Source organism: Bombus pascuorum, chromosome 2, assembly GCF_905332965.1.
Source record: "Bombus pascuorum chromosome 2, iyBomPasc1.1, whole genome shotgun sequence".
In the NCBI taxonomy this organism is placed as follows: Eukaryota; Metazoa; Arthropoda; class Insecta; order Hymenoptera; family Apidae; genus Bombus; species Bombus pascuorum.
In genome coordinates, this window is record NC_083489.1 from 7,404,764 (window position 1) to 7,421,184 (window position 16,421).

Genomic DNA, 16,421 nt, shown 5'->3' on the forward strand with positions numbered 1-16,421 from the left:
ATGTAAACCTAGAGGAAACAAATTATTTGGGCTGGAAAATATAGACATGAGATTTTTTCAACTTTGTGTTAGTTGCTGATTAGAAGAGAGTGGTTTTACATAAAATTGTTGTAAAGGTTAACAATCTTTTAGAAAAATTCAAAGACAGATGGTACGTTCATAAAATTTTGTAAAGAGTAACAATCAAACGATCGATATCTTTCAAGTGCTTAAACACATTTGTTTAATGCAAAAATCAAACGAAAAGAGCGTCGCTTAATTAGGATTGACAGTACATAGAATTTCAAAGCTACTTTCCTATAAAAAAATGCAAAATGTGGCTTACGCCTATTCCGCTGTGGTCTTCATTCGTAAATAATAGCGGATAAGTAGATATATAAGTAACGCGGACAGTCTACGGTATAAGCGTAGTATCAGTACATGATCGGACTACGCAATGTTTATAGTGTTAGCAAAATAGTTGAAAGTTGGCAACGTTAGACCACATGTACGAGACTTGTATGTTTACAGTTACGTTGCTATTTAGAATAGAGTTTGATATAGACGTTTATGTGCTTCTTGCTATTCTCCTGATAAGCCAGATAGGCGGATGACCTTTCCTGTGAAATCAAGTACAAGGCAGCTTTTGTTAGAGGTACTGTATGCCCATGTTTCTTCTTACGGTTTTACGATTCCTCCTCCCATTTGGAATAGGTAAATAGCTAAGTTTGAGATAAGATCAAGCAGGATAACTGTCCTGAAAACACTTCTCAGACTTTATCTTTACATTACTACACGCTTTGCATAACCTTTACCTAACTGGATCAAACAATAATTCGTAAATGGACCTTCTTCTTTATAATAGACATATATTCCAGTGATATAAAATTATCACCGATTTTGCAGTTCTCTATATTTTACAAAACATCATATTCGTATTTACAGGCTGTGTTATACGAAGATAAATCGAAAGAAAAGGAAAACGGTAAAGTCTTTTCCTTCGTAGCCTCGTTTCCAAAGTTGAAATCTGAAAGACATCACGATTTATCGAATTCAATTTTCTCGAAAACGAAACCTTAAACGGGAAAATATTATTCTACTTTTTCCACTTACTTTTATCTATAAAACAACCCCCTGTCCAGTTGTAACACAGCGTACGTTCTGGCTCATGCTTCACAGTTAATGAAAGACATTTTCGTGCTATACTGTATCGAGTATCGGTCCTTGGCACAAGAAAAGTCAATTTACTCGTTCGATCGTAATAGTTGCGGCGCGCGCGAGTCGAAATTATTTTAATGAACATCCCTGTTGCGCTTCTCTATGTATTCGCGACATATTTGTCACGGTATACCGATTCTCGCGGCAGCAGGAGTTTAATAACTTTGGAAAAGCGGCAGGAGCGCGTCCAATCTTCGCGCAGACGTATATACGTGAAGGCTCTTGGTAAATTCCCGGGTTTTACGAGCCTCGGCAAATACAGCAGGGGGACGCGGCAATCCGCTTGGTCTAATGGTATTGTCAATACATTTTTTACGAGCTACTACGCCCACTTTTATGAGAACAAATAGCACCGGTGGTACACGCGATCCCTCGATGCTTGTCCTCTTATGTGTTTGATTTTTCTCGGTAATCGTGGACACGTCGATCGTTTGTCTATTTTGAAAATGCCAGAGAAAGCTGCGTTCCGCTAACCACCCTGGGAACTGGTCTGCTCGAATCGTAAATTTACAGACGAACGTTTGAACAGAATGTTTCGAGGAACTTGTTTCTTCGGCTGGAAGAATTGCTAGGTATTTTTACGTGATATTGATAAAACGTATTTTAGCTTCTTTAAAATCTCATCTTATTACGATACTCAAATTTTTATGTGCCGATGCAAGTTTCATTCAAGAAAGTACTAACAACGATTATTTCGCGAACTTGAGAGATTTTGTAACGACAGAAAATCAAAAACGAAAGGAGAAAGATCGAAAGGAAGCGAGACCACGAAGCTTACTTCGACAGTTCCTGAAAGTAAACTTTCCATTTATTCTTACGATCGAAAAGAATCATGATCGGGGTATAAACTCAAAGAGAGTCATCTCTGTACCCCAGAAGCTGCCAGATCTAAGAATTCCATTCCGAGACTCGGCATTCTATTTACTCTTGAAGACTCGATACGGCGTGATTTTAACAGCGTAACATCTTTCGAAGGGGAAAATCAAGTTGTTGGACGGGAGCTCCACCCTCTCCGCAGGGAAGATAGACCAGAGATGCCGTTGACAAGCGATATATTTCACGATTTTCCACCTGCCGCGTGGTCGATAAAGTATCTTATTATAAAGCACGACACGACGCGTTTCCCTCGGCGATGCTGCGTCTACGAGTGCACGAGGATCGAGGATAGTGCCTCTGTCGGTTGCCTATCGCGTCTGCGGGTGGGGCTGAAATCGATTCTGCACCCCCGGCTACCCCCTTGCAGCGGCTGTTGGCCCGCTGAGTCGCTTCGAGGACTGGCAACCCCGTAGCAAAAAGCTCTTTCACCCTCGATGCTGTGCTGCTTTGTGGATCTCAACCCCTTCTGGCTATTTTCTTCGTCCCGCCATGCTCCCCAGCCTCTCCTTGCCCTTGGACCGCGCAGGCCAACTCTCTCTCTCTCTCTTTCTCTATCTATCTATCTATCTATCTATTTCTCTCTCTCTCCCTCTCTCTCCTCTTTCATCGAGTAGACACAACTTCCGCCCTCGTGAATCCGCCTGTACGCGCGGTGTCGGATGTTTGGGAAACTGGCCTGTCGCGTTCATCGTACGAGAGGGTGTTTTATTTCCGCGTTTCTCTTTTATTTTTTTAGACAGAGGGTTACTACCTGTTTCCTGTTTTTTTATTCTCCTCTGGTTGGAGTGGTTGCTTTTTGCTTAAAATGTCTTTTCTTTTTCGGCGATATAGAAAGATGGCTTGGGTTATGCGGCGAGAAATTTATTGTCTGTAAAATTCACTTGGGGAATTTTGGTAGAATAGGCCGAAGGGATTGAACGAGGGAGAGTAGAATTGGTTGGGTTAGACGGCGTTGACAATGGGTGTGATTATAGAATGGTGAATTACAGGCTTGATGATTATCGTGGAATAATGGTACGTGTGATGGCTAGTACGCACTTTGTACTGCAGTATATTAATTTATATAAGACGAATGATATATGTATGCATAGTAGCGTTTAAATCACTTGCTTCTGTATTACATTATTTTGAGTCGAATCGACCAATCATATTCAGTTGAGAACTTAGTATCGCAAAATTCTAGATGAGAAATTTGATGTCAAATTAGTATAATGCAGTACACGTAATCGCTAATGCTGATTCGTGTAGGTGTAAATAACTCAAACGTACACCAGTGTCGATTTCGTAGGAAAGTAAATCAGGTTCGTAGTCACGATTTATTCGATTCTACGTATTATGGTGATCACGTAGACTCGTTACTACCGTAACGTGCACGATGACCAGTACGTGGTCCGTGAATGAAATTTCGCTCGGCTTGCGGCGAGTTATAATGGAAACTTCATTGGACGAGAGCCAAACTTCTCTTCTTTTTGCTTGCGTACTACGGATAAACCTAAACGCGTTTGACAGACTCAATTTTCTTAGAGTGGCTTTCGAGTAATTGTACCGTAATTTGAGAGGAAATCTCTTCGAATATCAAACAATCGCGCGTAAGAGTTAAATGTATAGGAATTGGATATCGAGTGGTTTTCTGCTAATTTTCTGACTGTTTCTTGAATCATATATATGGAATTGTATCATCGTTTTCGTAATACGTTAGAATTACGACGGAAGAAACAAGAGTATGCAGGATTCGATTAAAAAATTCTACATTTGTAGATAACATTCGCTGCGTTTTGAAATATCTGTCTAACGAGTTCTCTATCTCTCTACGATTAAAATATTTCGCTTCCTTATTGAAATACAAATCATCGAATACATTTCAATTTCTAGCAACACGGAATAACACACAGCATTCTGAATTTGTCTCATCTATTTAAAATCTATTCTTTTCTGCTCACGAATGAAGCTCATCGTTGGAAAATATCCATGTACGAAAACCACGAGATAAGTTTCCCAATACTAATCGGTGCAGCGTCCTTTAAAAATCAGTCCACACGTTCCCTCATCGAAAAAACGTCGACTCCGATGCTCACCGAGCAAGAAGTTGATCGATGATGAAGCGTTATTAAAAAGTTTCGAAACCGCGAAATTAACGTAGAAGAAGATGAAACGAAAGTCCTGGCGACACACTGGCCACCCGCGCGGCCTGTTTTTTCTTAACCAAAATTTCTCTCTCGAACGGACGTAAAACGCGAACAGAGACGTCGATGTAGCTCGCGGTCATCCGTGTCTACCAGTGATTCTCTCTATATCTCGCCTTAGCTGACCCCGATTATATCTCAATAACCTTATTTCATGACGATCAACGACGCGGAGACGTGAATGGTCTTCTGGGTGAAATTTAAGCTTGAATTTCACGGGGTTTCACGCTCGAGTTACTCGAAAGCCTCGATACGGGGTCCGATCGCTGGGCATTAAAATCAACGCAGGCATAATTTCATCAAGAACCTTGTTGGTCGGTTAAAACGCGAAATGGTGTTAAACAGGCATACTAATTTGGTAATTTGCTTATTTCGATCGTTTGCGTGAACTAATTGTTGTTGATTATGCTATCTGTTTCGGGCGTTTTGAATTTCACGAGAATTGAAAGTGTAATTTCAAGGAAATACGATTGTAATTTTATGAATTGAAATTTTACCGATGTCGAAAGTGGATAATTATCATAGAATCGATGGATTAGGACAAGTGAACTTGGACAATTCTGAATGAAATACATTTAGATCAAGAATAAAATATGTTAGAGCTCGATGTTTATGTATCGACTCTATGAGAATTCAGCATATGCAAATGTTTAGTCGAATTTCGCTCAAACTTCTGTTAAACTGCAGTCAAACAACAGTTAAAGCTTGTCTCGTTAATCGCATCTGTCTTTCCCATCTATCAAACGATTTAACTTGTCTTAGCAATTCTACTTTATGTCGCGAAGCTCATTCGCATATCTTAAAATCTTCTTTCTTACGTACACTATACTGAAGATTCTATCCTTCAAACTACATGGACCACGTTTCCTTCTAATATGTCCACATTACCTGTAGAATTTTTTATTTCACCCAGATTTCTCGTCTCATCGTCACATAGTACTGATCATTAGTCACAGTTTAACAGTTTTAGAAGGGATTTAAATTAATGATGAGAAACGACAGGTATTTATGTAGTAGACACCCTACGATTTTTAAAAACGTGCATAGTAAAGTCGGATGACTGTGCAAGAATCCCGTGTTCTCTCAGTGAAGCGTAATTCTGATTAACGATCCTGCTTCGAGAAGCCTGTTTCACGCTTCTGGGTATTTACATTCCATCGGATCTGTCATTAAGCTAAGAGGGAAGCCAATTCGTAGAGTCAGGATCGAAATCCGAGGCCATATCACAAAATCATCGAATTTAATTTTTTTTTTTAAACGTTTCGGTACACGTTTACATTTCGGTCGAGAAAGTTTCTCGTGAAAACCTTTTTCTTCCTCGTCGAATCTGTCCGTTCACCTATGTATTTAGTTTTGTAAACTAGTTCCGAGAGTTTCCTTTTGCAAACGCCTCCTAAGATTGCAATTTGCCTATTGACAATTTTACTTGTTACGCATTCCTTAACGACAGCTTGCTTTCTCTTTCGCTCAGAGGCAAAACGCATAGCCCGCGTAAGACGTAAATCATACGAAATGTGAAAGAAAAGAGCTGGAACTAATTCGCAACGGTCGGGAAAGGATAATTCGAGGAAACGAAAGGATAGTTCCAATGACTGCTTCTACCAAATTAAGGGGGTGCTCTGCTACAACGCGCCTTCTACGGCATTTCTTTTACGAATAAATTATACAACCTTTTCCATCCACATTTTCCGCGTGTACGTATATTTGCCTACGTTTTAGCAACGTTCTACGTTTTTTAAAGGATAATCTTTTAAATATTTCGAATTAACCGTTGTTCTCGTTTCATATTTACGTCTGCAAAGATAAAACGAATCCAAGTAAAATCCATGTGCTTTTATTACATTTTACGTTCGTAGGAGAATCCAGTTAACAGGTTGAGATCAAAGGAAAATTTTCCTCGCTAACAAACAATCGTATCTTTTCGAATCAACGTTCCATTGTTGGAAAGACAGATCCACCACAGGTCGATAGACGATCGAAACGACCTAAATACGATCGATCGTGAATTACGGAGACCCACGCGACAGAGCCGCGTGTTGGCTCGGCCGGTTCGCGAGGTGGGCTCGCCTCGAGTCCCGGAGGAGGTTTCTTCATACGTCGCAGGCTGCGCGTGATTTACGAACAAGTCGTCCGCGACGCTCCTCTCTGTTTCCTAACGCAATCCATTCCGCTTCAACGGCCTCTGGGCGACAGATAGGGTACCGATGTATAAATTACTCTCGGGCCAATTAACATTGTCGCCTAGCGAGTGGACGCCTCGCGAGGAACCGGACTTTGAGTTGCATCGCCATTGCATGCGGGGGTGGGCGAGCCAAGATTAATCGAGACCTTCTTCACTGGCTACGCGGTGTTATCTGGAAATTCTCTGGCTACTCCTAAGAACCCGTTCGACCCCGAGGAATTAATTTCGCCTGCAAATCGCTGTAGATCGCTCCGTTGACAGGCGTTTGCTTGGCTTTTTGTTGCTCGTCCGTTGGACGTTAAGCTCGTCACACTCGGCTTACCGTTTCGAGGATCGTACTCGTAAGTCGACGGAGAAAAAGGTTTACAAGTAGACTTGTTAAAAGGGCAGACGTTCGATATACAGTATTATGGAGGCTCTTGGATTATAGACTATGAAGATTTTATACCTTCGCACGGAAACTGAATGTACGTAGCGGAATACGTTTCTAAGTTTATCGAGCGATAAAGTGCATTATTTCGGGTTACGTTGTGTGTTAATCCGTAAGAAAATTCTTTACAATTTGGAAAGTCGTTGAATCGGATCTTGTTTATACCATGATTTAAATTTCGCAAATTGTCAGATTAGTTTGTTAGATTTAACAATGTTGCCAATCGTTCAACATTATTTACCATTTGAAGCGAGTGATGGACTTTCTTAATTTTCCGTACACATATAAAGTTACCATCTTTAGTAATCACAATAAAATCTTTGATCTCTTCCTAGTTTCGTATTTCAATTATTTTGCGATACCGAAAGATCTTAGCCCTTAGACATTCTTCCCAGTCACAAGAACATACGCGTTCCTATTTACCGTACGTTCGTGAGTTCAGGAAACACGTTGCGTCGAGCGTACTTAAGCGACACGACACGGTGAAAAGATGACGCTGGTGTACGCAACACCGGCAGCTTCTCTTGAGTACACGATTACACGATATTTCATTGTCTCGTCGAGCATTGTTGCGCAATTATCCACGGCTGTACACCCTTTTGGCGAGAGTGTTTGCGTAACGCTATGAGCGCGGTTACTGGTATACCTATTTATAAACCCCCGTTGCATTGACGATCGGTAACTTCTCGTTACCGAGACTACCGCCAAGCGGCCATTTCTTAACGGGTTTCCGTACAGAGGAGTGCTGGTTGCACTTGTGTCGCGTACACGCGCGTCTTGCGACCATGGTTCCGGCGGAGAGGTGATTTAGCGACGTCGCGAGGGAGTCGCGTAGCACTGCCATGGATCGCGTCGATTTCACGTGTCACGGCTTGTATTATCGGTTCTCGGGAGGAAGGCATGCCGTAAGCGATCAATAATTTACGCTCGTTACTCTACACCGAGTCAAGGCTGACGTTTTTAGTCGAAGTTTAGTTCGACAGCGAGGAAACGGTTTCGGGAAAGGCGAAAGCGACCCGTGAACTGTGCAGGTAGATCGTAACGGAGGTTGCGCATGCGCAGAGGAAATGCTGCGTACTTACGCTGCGCTAAACGCATATTTTACCAACTTCTCTGGCGACTAGGTTTTACTTACTGTATTATGTATTATGGGGCGGAGAAGGAAGATCTCGCGTCTTTTATTCTTTCGAAATCAAGCACGCTAAATGTCTACCACCTGCAGCTTCGAGTAATAAGATAAACACAGAGTTGAAAATCACGGAGAGAGAATGAGAGATGAAAAGGTGTACCAAACAATTCGATCAGGAAGCTCGTTGAAGCGGTCGGTTCGAGAGAAAGGGTACTCGCCTGCGTTCTCTAATCTTTCTCTTCTCACAAAGAACAGTTGGCAGGACCGTTTAATATTCTTTAGTGATTTTTGCGCGCGTCGCGCTAAGCGATCGCGTCGACGAGAAGACCGCGCTCGAACGAACTTTCCCTCTTGATGGGTTCGGCGAAGAGGGAACCGGCCGAGGAGACACGCGCTTTGAATGAGCTGCTTGCCTCGAAAGATTAGCTTCGACTCGCTCCCACGCCTCATCTCGCTATCGCGTCATCGCAGAGATTGAATCTCGCCGCTTCCAGACTCCTCGGACGATAAAAGCAGCCGGCCCCGCTGTCGATCCGCACTCCAGCCTCGCTCACCGCGAAAACATGCAAACTCTGTTAGCTAAACTTATTAAGGAAGAGATATTCGCCGGTCGTTTCCGCGTTTACATTGAATACCATCGCGCTGCCGCGGACCAGAGGAGAATTGATGTTCTCGCGGACGAGCCGCTTATCGATTTAGTCGCAGAAGACGCGTAAATCAGACGAAATATGAACGGAGAAAGATAACCATGTATTCGCGCCACGACGGTGACCGATGATGACGTTAAATACGATAGTCGGTCCCCGGTTTTTCAGCTTCCTTGTGCAGCGCGAGACCCAATGCGTTAGATGATCTATGCGTCCCGCATTTTCTAAACTATCATCGATTTATCGTCTGTTTGCGTCTTATGAATTAAGAATACGCTTGCCGCTGTTGATTTATTCATTTATTTATTTTATTCGTTTTACGAGCATGCGCATAAATTTACTTCTCTCTTTTACTCTACGCGATACGCGTACGTGAAATGCCCGTGATAGGTAACGTTTAAAGAAACAGGCCGTAAACGAGATAATTTTTAGATTTTTAGTAAATTCGCAAAAATTTCCAAAGACATATTTCGATATCCAAATCATCAAATTACAATCTTCAGAGTCCGCTAATTTTTTTCATCAATATATCGCCGAAAATCGTACGATATACCGCGTTGCAAGTTGCATCGATAAGATTTGTGCGATCCCTGACAGCGAGGGATGAGGTTTCACGGGACGATTCGTAGCAAACGTAATCTGTTGCTCGCGTGTGGAGAGGACGGTGAACCAGCAAACAGGGTCCGGCCCGGGATGCACACGGGTTCGTAAGTCAGCGCAGCGTGACTCACGTTCACGTAGGATCCCCTGATTCACGTTGTATTTCAGAAAGCAGGAAAGCAGGAAGTCGGTGTGCATTATGAAATCGGAGATATTACGCGAGGAAGTTGTATTCAGTGTGATCTTATGGGCACGGTCCAGCTATGGCGGTGCTGAAGCGTAGCGTAAAATATCATCGTTATGCACCGCTCGAGGTTAATATTAGCAACGACGGCGCCGTCCGCCGATATTTACTATAAGCCCCATTGTTTTATGCGGCGCTGAACGTTGGCAGACAGCCGCTGATACAGTTGTACGCTCGGCGCACCTCCGCGCCCGCTACCAAGTGCGGAACTCCGCTCTTGCGAAATAGAATTGAATGACCGTTCGCCGCCACGCTGTTTGCGCTCGATTTCGATCCGTCTCGCCTTTTTATCCAATGTTCAGCTCCTGATTTTCCCATAGTAGATCAACGCAGAATTAATCAGCTTCTGAAGCAAGCTCAGCTTGCGAAACCGCTGCTGTTGATCGTGACGTTGCCTACGATTCTCAATAGCTACGCGACTCTTTCGTTGTTCTTTCGTGTTATACGGCTGACTTGGAGCTGCAGATATGGATACAAGGGACGAATGTAGTAATCTTGTAAGGGACTCGATGGAAGTTTTTGGTATCGATCGATAGTCGAGATGGGAAGTCGAGCAACTGTGATGTGACTTGTAATAAAAAAAAAAAAATTAATAATACGAGTATTTTTGGGGAAAGGACGCTACAGGCAATATTTTTGTTTCTGAGAAAAATACTTGGGTCGGAGATGAGTTGAAATAGCCACCCCTCGTGTTTGGGATACTATAAGAAAGCATAGATGATGAAACAACAAAACTGAAAGATACACGGCTGAATCTTATTTCCAAGACCTTTAGGAAGGAAAACTTGGAGTAATCAGCTTATGTCAGTGGATTAAGATACTAAATCATATTTTTCTAGACCAACTCCCTAATCTAAACACACTTTCCCCTCTATCCAATATCCCAAATAGCTGTTGCCTCCGATTTATCAATTCTGATAAGAACGAACCCACTTCTCTAAATTGCAGGGAATGAAAAGGTCGATTTATCAACTTCTTAGTTCATATTTCAAAGACGATTTTTTTCTCGATTACATTATCGCCACTTTATCTTCCTCTTAAGAGTACCGTTCCAAATAACTCACATCCTCAATTTTACTTTAATCTTTATCAAAAAGAATCGCGATCTGGAAATCTTCCGGAAAGCTTTCGTTAACAAATATTTGGCCACGAAAGGCGTAATGTTACGCCAACGTACACTGACAAACATTTTCAGCGGCAAAATCTTTCTGTCACAGGTAATACCGGCGGAGCGTCGTATGCCAGAACGAGAAGAGACTTGGACGCTGGCCCCGGACCAACACGACCCATGTTCCTTCTTCGACGACATCTCCGATGTCAAATCCAAACCAGTCCACGATGTGGATCCCACGCAATCTCGGATTGTCGGAGATATGGGTGAAACCGGCGAGCACCCAGAAGGTGGGACCTTACCACGTAGCCAAGAAACCAGGAAGAGCAAAACAAAAAAAGTGAAAAGTTACCTGAGGAAGTGTAAGGGCGCTCTTTCCAAAGGCGACGAAGCTTCCTCGGACAAGAAACGTCACGAACACTGTACCTCGTGGTACCTGGACGAGTCTCACCAAGAGGATCTCGACGTTCTCTTACAGAAACAGTCAGAATATCTGGACGATAGGATCGTGGAAGCGCAAGAAACTTCGAATCTGATACCAGACGAGACCTTGGAAGACCCTCCATTATCAATCGATACATTACCAACAACCGATCCTCTGACAAATCCCACGAAAGAGGACGACCGCGACGACCCTGACGACGAAGCTCTGACAAGACTAATCGAGGACGAACCTAACGAAACGAGTGACTTGAGAAGAAGCCGGACGTCCGTGTACGAGGATGCTAGAGATTGCATAAACGATCGAGAGTGTACGGTAGAAGAATCCTGCGTATCCGATAAGCCCGAGAGAAACGATGCAGTGTCTCTGGAAACTCTGACCACGGAAGATACGAATTTGAACAAGTGCGACTCGAACGACACACTGATAGCGGAAGTGGCGGTCAGTGGACCGGACAGCCCGTCACTGGTCGACGTTGAGGAGGGAAAGGAGGAAGAAACGCGCGACCAGGAGGTGGACGGTGAAACACCGAACGCTCTGTCTCTGCTCGGGGTGAGTAGACTATTCGATTATACCGTGATCTTCGATTGTACTCTTTGTTTACTTGCGTTCGCGCGTTCGTGCGATCGTCGTTGGACAAACATAGGAATCACTCATAACGCGAGATTTCTCCCGATACCGGGGCCGATAGCATCGATTCGAGACGGTGGTTGTATCGAATCTAACGGTACCACCGGCGTGGAAGGCACGGAAAAGGAGCGTGCAGCTTCCATTTGAATACAAACCACAAACGGTTGCCGCGTGTGCGAGCGCGCGCGAGCATGCCGCTAAAGCAAATTGCAACACACAGAGAGGCGGCCACGGGCAACGTCGGCCTCTCTCGGTAATTTATACCGTCGCTCTTAATGCACTTGTACCGATGATTAAAACGTAATTTCCACGGATACGGGTAAACGTGCGCGGCCTTTTTCACCTGGTTCATGATTTACGACGCCCAGTTTCGCAGTCGCCTCGTGATTTACAACGGGCCATTCCGTTGTCGTGGGATAGATATCAAGTTCTACGATCGTGCGTCGCGTATTCTACCGCGTACGGCTGATGAAATTCGGCGTTTTGTGGGAATGCAGCGATCGAAGGCGATCAAATTGTTTCGCTTTTGAGAAAAGGTAGTTGAAAATTGACCGTGTAATATGAGTGTTGTTTATATGGCAAACAGATTTTAACGTATACTGTACGGAGCTAGAAAGAAGGAGCTAGAAGTTTATCTCACACGAAAGTCGCGAATGAAAAATATGGTAAATGTATCTGTCGTTTAGTTTTAATTCGTCGTCTTATAAGACTTCGATTTCATTAATTATAAAATCCGACTGCTCTTTCGTGAACGACACAGGAAGATTTGCCTGTCGCAATCGTTGAATTTACAAGTACTACGAGACACGCGAGCTCGTCCGTATTTCTTCGGTTTCGATCTTTGTCTCTCCAGTTGAAATTCACGTGGGCGTAACTCTGCAGAGATAACCGTGAATTTGTCTCGTTTATCGATCGTGGCTTATCGATGACAGTCGGCGTGGCTACATGACTTGGATTCGAGCTCATACCGCGCGCGAGTTAGCGGCGGGCCACGGTTGACAAACGACGATGTTGGGCGTTTCATGACGCCGCGCCTGTGCCGAAAGGTGCGTGCAATAATGTTGCACGTCGCACGCTGTGCTCCAATAGCGTTGCACGCCTGCTCGTGATCGTGGAAAAACGGTCGTAAACCACGTGACAATATGAGCGTGCTCGCAAATGCCACGCGACCGTGGTAATTGAAGTTTGAAACGAAGATGAAGGGTTGCGTGACTTTTAGTTTCCTTTTCCTTCGTTACGCCATCGAGGAGTTTGATTTAGGGCAGGCTGCCGGATGCTTTATGGATATTGCGCCAAGTTTTTATGGGTAGAAATTTTAGGAAGTTCGAAAAGGCGTGAGGTAATGTTGGACGTGAACCTGAGTTTGCCCTTGCGATGCTACGATTAAAAAGAAGGAAAAAGGTAGATTTTTAAAGAACAGCTAAAAACTTACAGTTAAGAATTACGCAGCAAAGAGTACCTGCCCCTCAAAGCCTCTTTCATTTTCACAAAGATTCCAACCCTCCCATACAATGCAGTCGTTTTAAAAATCACGTCGCTTTCACCCGGAAACAATCACCATCGATACACAATACTCCCCGACCAGAGAATGTCTCTCGGAATCGTTTCATCGGTCGTTCTTTCCAATTCTTTTATTGCAAGTGGGTAGGGACACGGCATTCCGCGCTATGCAAATCGTTTGATAATCGATAGGGAATAATAGCGTTCGGGCGGTGCTCCGATTATTAGACGACAGTGCGATCAGAGCGCATTTTTTCTGAAATATTGTCGTCGCCACACGGCAACATTCGCGGCGCCTCTCACCTAGATACCTACATAACTTCGCGAGTAGAATAATTCTGTCGTCGGCATGACTTGTTGTCACTCTGTCACTCTCGCTTGTGTCACTCTGTTCTATAGCTGATTAGGTTTAGGTTGGGTTGACTTCGTCGAGGTACTTGTTAAGGCGGTCCCGCCAGAGGTGTGTATGGGAATTGTAGCTCGTGCTCATTAATTATATCGGACGTGATTTATCTGGACTACGATGCGCCGTGTACGTCCCGCCACAAATCATCGAATGTACTCTAAAAGTGTCGTGCATTGACAATCGAACGAGCTTTCGAATATTTTCCATTGAACGGTGGATTTTTCTTCGTAATTAAAACAACCCCTGGATTTCGTTGACTATTCAATGAACCTTGACATTCATTGTCGAAGAAACTGAACGTTTACGATTGAGATTAGCTACTAAATTTTATCAAAGATCGTAGGTAATTGCAGTCAATCTTCGTATTTTTCGACAGTACAATATGTGAGAGCTAAAGGTCGAAGATTATCTTTTGAATACCTCTGGACATTCGTTGCAATTATATAGAAAGATTTATATCCTCCAATAAAGTGATGCAATTCCGCGTGTCATTCTTCAGGAGGTCTGAAACCTAAATGTACGTACGTATAATATAACGGTAAAGGTGATTCGATATTTCAAATGGAACGAAGAAAAACAAAATTGATAAGACACTTTACCTAGGGAAAGCACTATAGATACGAGAGTAAAAAGTGATAATTTAAGTTTTCCACGCATTTACCTCGAATTTTTTCACTATCTTATAGCGATACAGGGCGAAAGGTCCCGGAAGTGGTGGATAAGTACGTTCCACTTGTCTCCAGGGCTGAGACTCGATGCGATGGGAAGCGTGTGTTTGGTTCGCGTGAGGCAATAGCCACAGGTAGGCAATAGGTGGGCGCGTTTGCACTGGCATTAGAGCGTGCAGTGGGCCGAGAGTGGCCGGCAGCGTGATTCCGTGGCACGTACGCACACGGGGTGGCGTAAATCTGACCAGTCGACAGAGTCGATCGCCGCTGAAACGCTACCCGATCATCAGTCGTGAAAGTGTAGCCGGGGAAAATGATCGGCCGTGTCCGCGTGCACGCCACGCACGCACGCACGCACCCACCCAGCCTCTGCTCTTCTCCGTTTTCCTTCCTCTCCGTCCTTGTTCGGTTTTCGAGCTGCGCATAGGCATCGCGAACCCGTTACATCGGCCGGATTATAGATTAAGCCGCGCCTCCGCGTGGAAAAACGATAAGCGGAATACTGTGCGGGATTTATTGTAATTGGCGGTAATGACGGTTTTACGCCGTCGCTGCCACCATCGTCGCCATTAAACAGCCGTGCCACGGACGCCTCGTTGAGTTCCGTGTGCGTTTAGAACCGCACGCTATTCTCAGAGTATGTATTATTGGCTGCGTATATCGAAGAGTATAAAGAGTATAAAGAAGATCGGAGCTTCTTCGTTTTATTGGACATTGAGGAGGCATTTGGTGTGAAACGTAGCGTCGAAGGAGCTTTCTGTTCATCCTACGATGATTCTGGTCTTGAGAAATTCTTTCTTATAGGTTGTTGTGAATCGGAGAGGCATTTAGTTTAGACTCTGTTTTATACGCAAATACGCGAAATGTCCAGTATTGGACAATATTTAATGCAATTAACGTTTGGCGATTAGAATTAGGAAATACTTCAACGATCGTGATTAGGAATGAAACTTTCCTGCGACCGATGTACGATTATAATCAACGATTATGTTCGAAGGGAACACGCGAAGAACGAAATGCATGCAACGTAGCTGCTCTCCTAAGAATCTGTCTGTTCAATTGTTCTGACAAATTCGTCAGTGTAATTGCCAATTACATAAACGACCTATTCAAATTCTCTTCATCGTGCAACTAATATTCAAATCTACCCTCGGGTCTAGTATCAATCAGTTTTACTCGTAGACAGTCTTCGCTTAATACAAATAGAAGTTAATTAAATTTCGACTAAAAACCGATCTTAACCATCAATCAATCAATCAATCAATCAATCAACCGGGTTAAAAATTTTAATCCATTTATTCTAACACTGTGAGAGACCGAGAAAATCATGTCGGCCCTTGATATCGATCCGCCATAAGAAACGATCCGATTGACTCGCGTGACTCGCGATCTCGGAACGCACCCGGGTGAATGTGGTTCACCGCAGCTCGCGTGGTCCGTAAACCGCGAAATTTAATTGCTCGTTAGTCAACGGCAGTGTCCCGTATGCCTGGCATTGAATTCTCGCGGGAAACTCGACGACCTTGAAAGTCGATCTCGCCCGGATCGTCCCGTCGACAGGACGCATAACGCGTTCGCTTCTCAATCGACCAGTTCTCCTTTCTATACCACCGCCGACGACGATGATTCTCTGCTCGCTTCGCGACGAGGAACTCAAAAGAGCGACAAAGAGAATCGCGCGTTCCGAACACGTTGTAAAACATATATTTAACGGTAGTCAGGTACCGTAGCGAGAGAGAGGATTGTAATCTTATACGTTCCAAGTGGTGGGTATCGGGTGTTGCTCGTTTCAAACACTCGGGAAATATTAATGACCAGTCCGTTTTCGAGAAACCCTCAGGTCCCTCGATCCTACATTTTAAGAAAAAGGACAAATGCCAATCGAAACATCGTTATCTACGATTATCGTCGATTAGGTGCCGATAACTTACCGATAATTGGCCGCGGATAATCTGTTACGTATTGGAAAATTACATGTCATTTCGAGGCGATCGTTTCGCAGCTTCGCGGCACCGGTAAGCATTGTCCTCGTATCGGCGAAGATTGTAGCGTTTGTCGACGAGAAAAACACGGTTTGGATTTCATGAGGGGACTTACGAGCTGGATTATTGCTCCTTCGATACTCTAGCTTGTAATACGTTCACGGTGTTACGTCGATATTCACGGTATTACATGT

General features: G+C 43.9%; 1 protein-coding gene across 5 annotated transcripts in view; it reads left to right on the forward strand.

Annotated features, from left to right (window-relative positions):
- Window positions 1–16,421, forward strand: part of LOC132904525 (uncharacterized) — a 307,845-nt gene that overhangs the window by 27,705 nt on the left and 263,719 nt on the right. For all 5 annotated transcript variants that reach the window (XM_060955100.1, XM_060955102.1, XM_060955101.1 and 2 more), the window contains exon 2: window positions 10,706–11,593. In XM_060955100.1, the coding sequence (XP_060811083.1) occupies window positions 10,706–11,593 (888 nt within the window). The remainder of the gene's footprint in view (window positions 1–10,705; window positions 11,594–16,421) is intronic.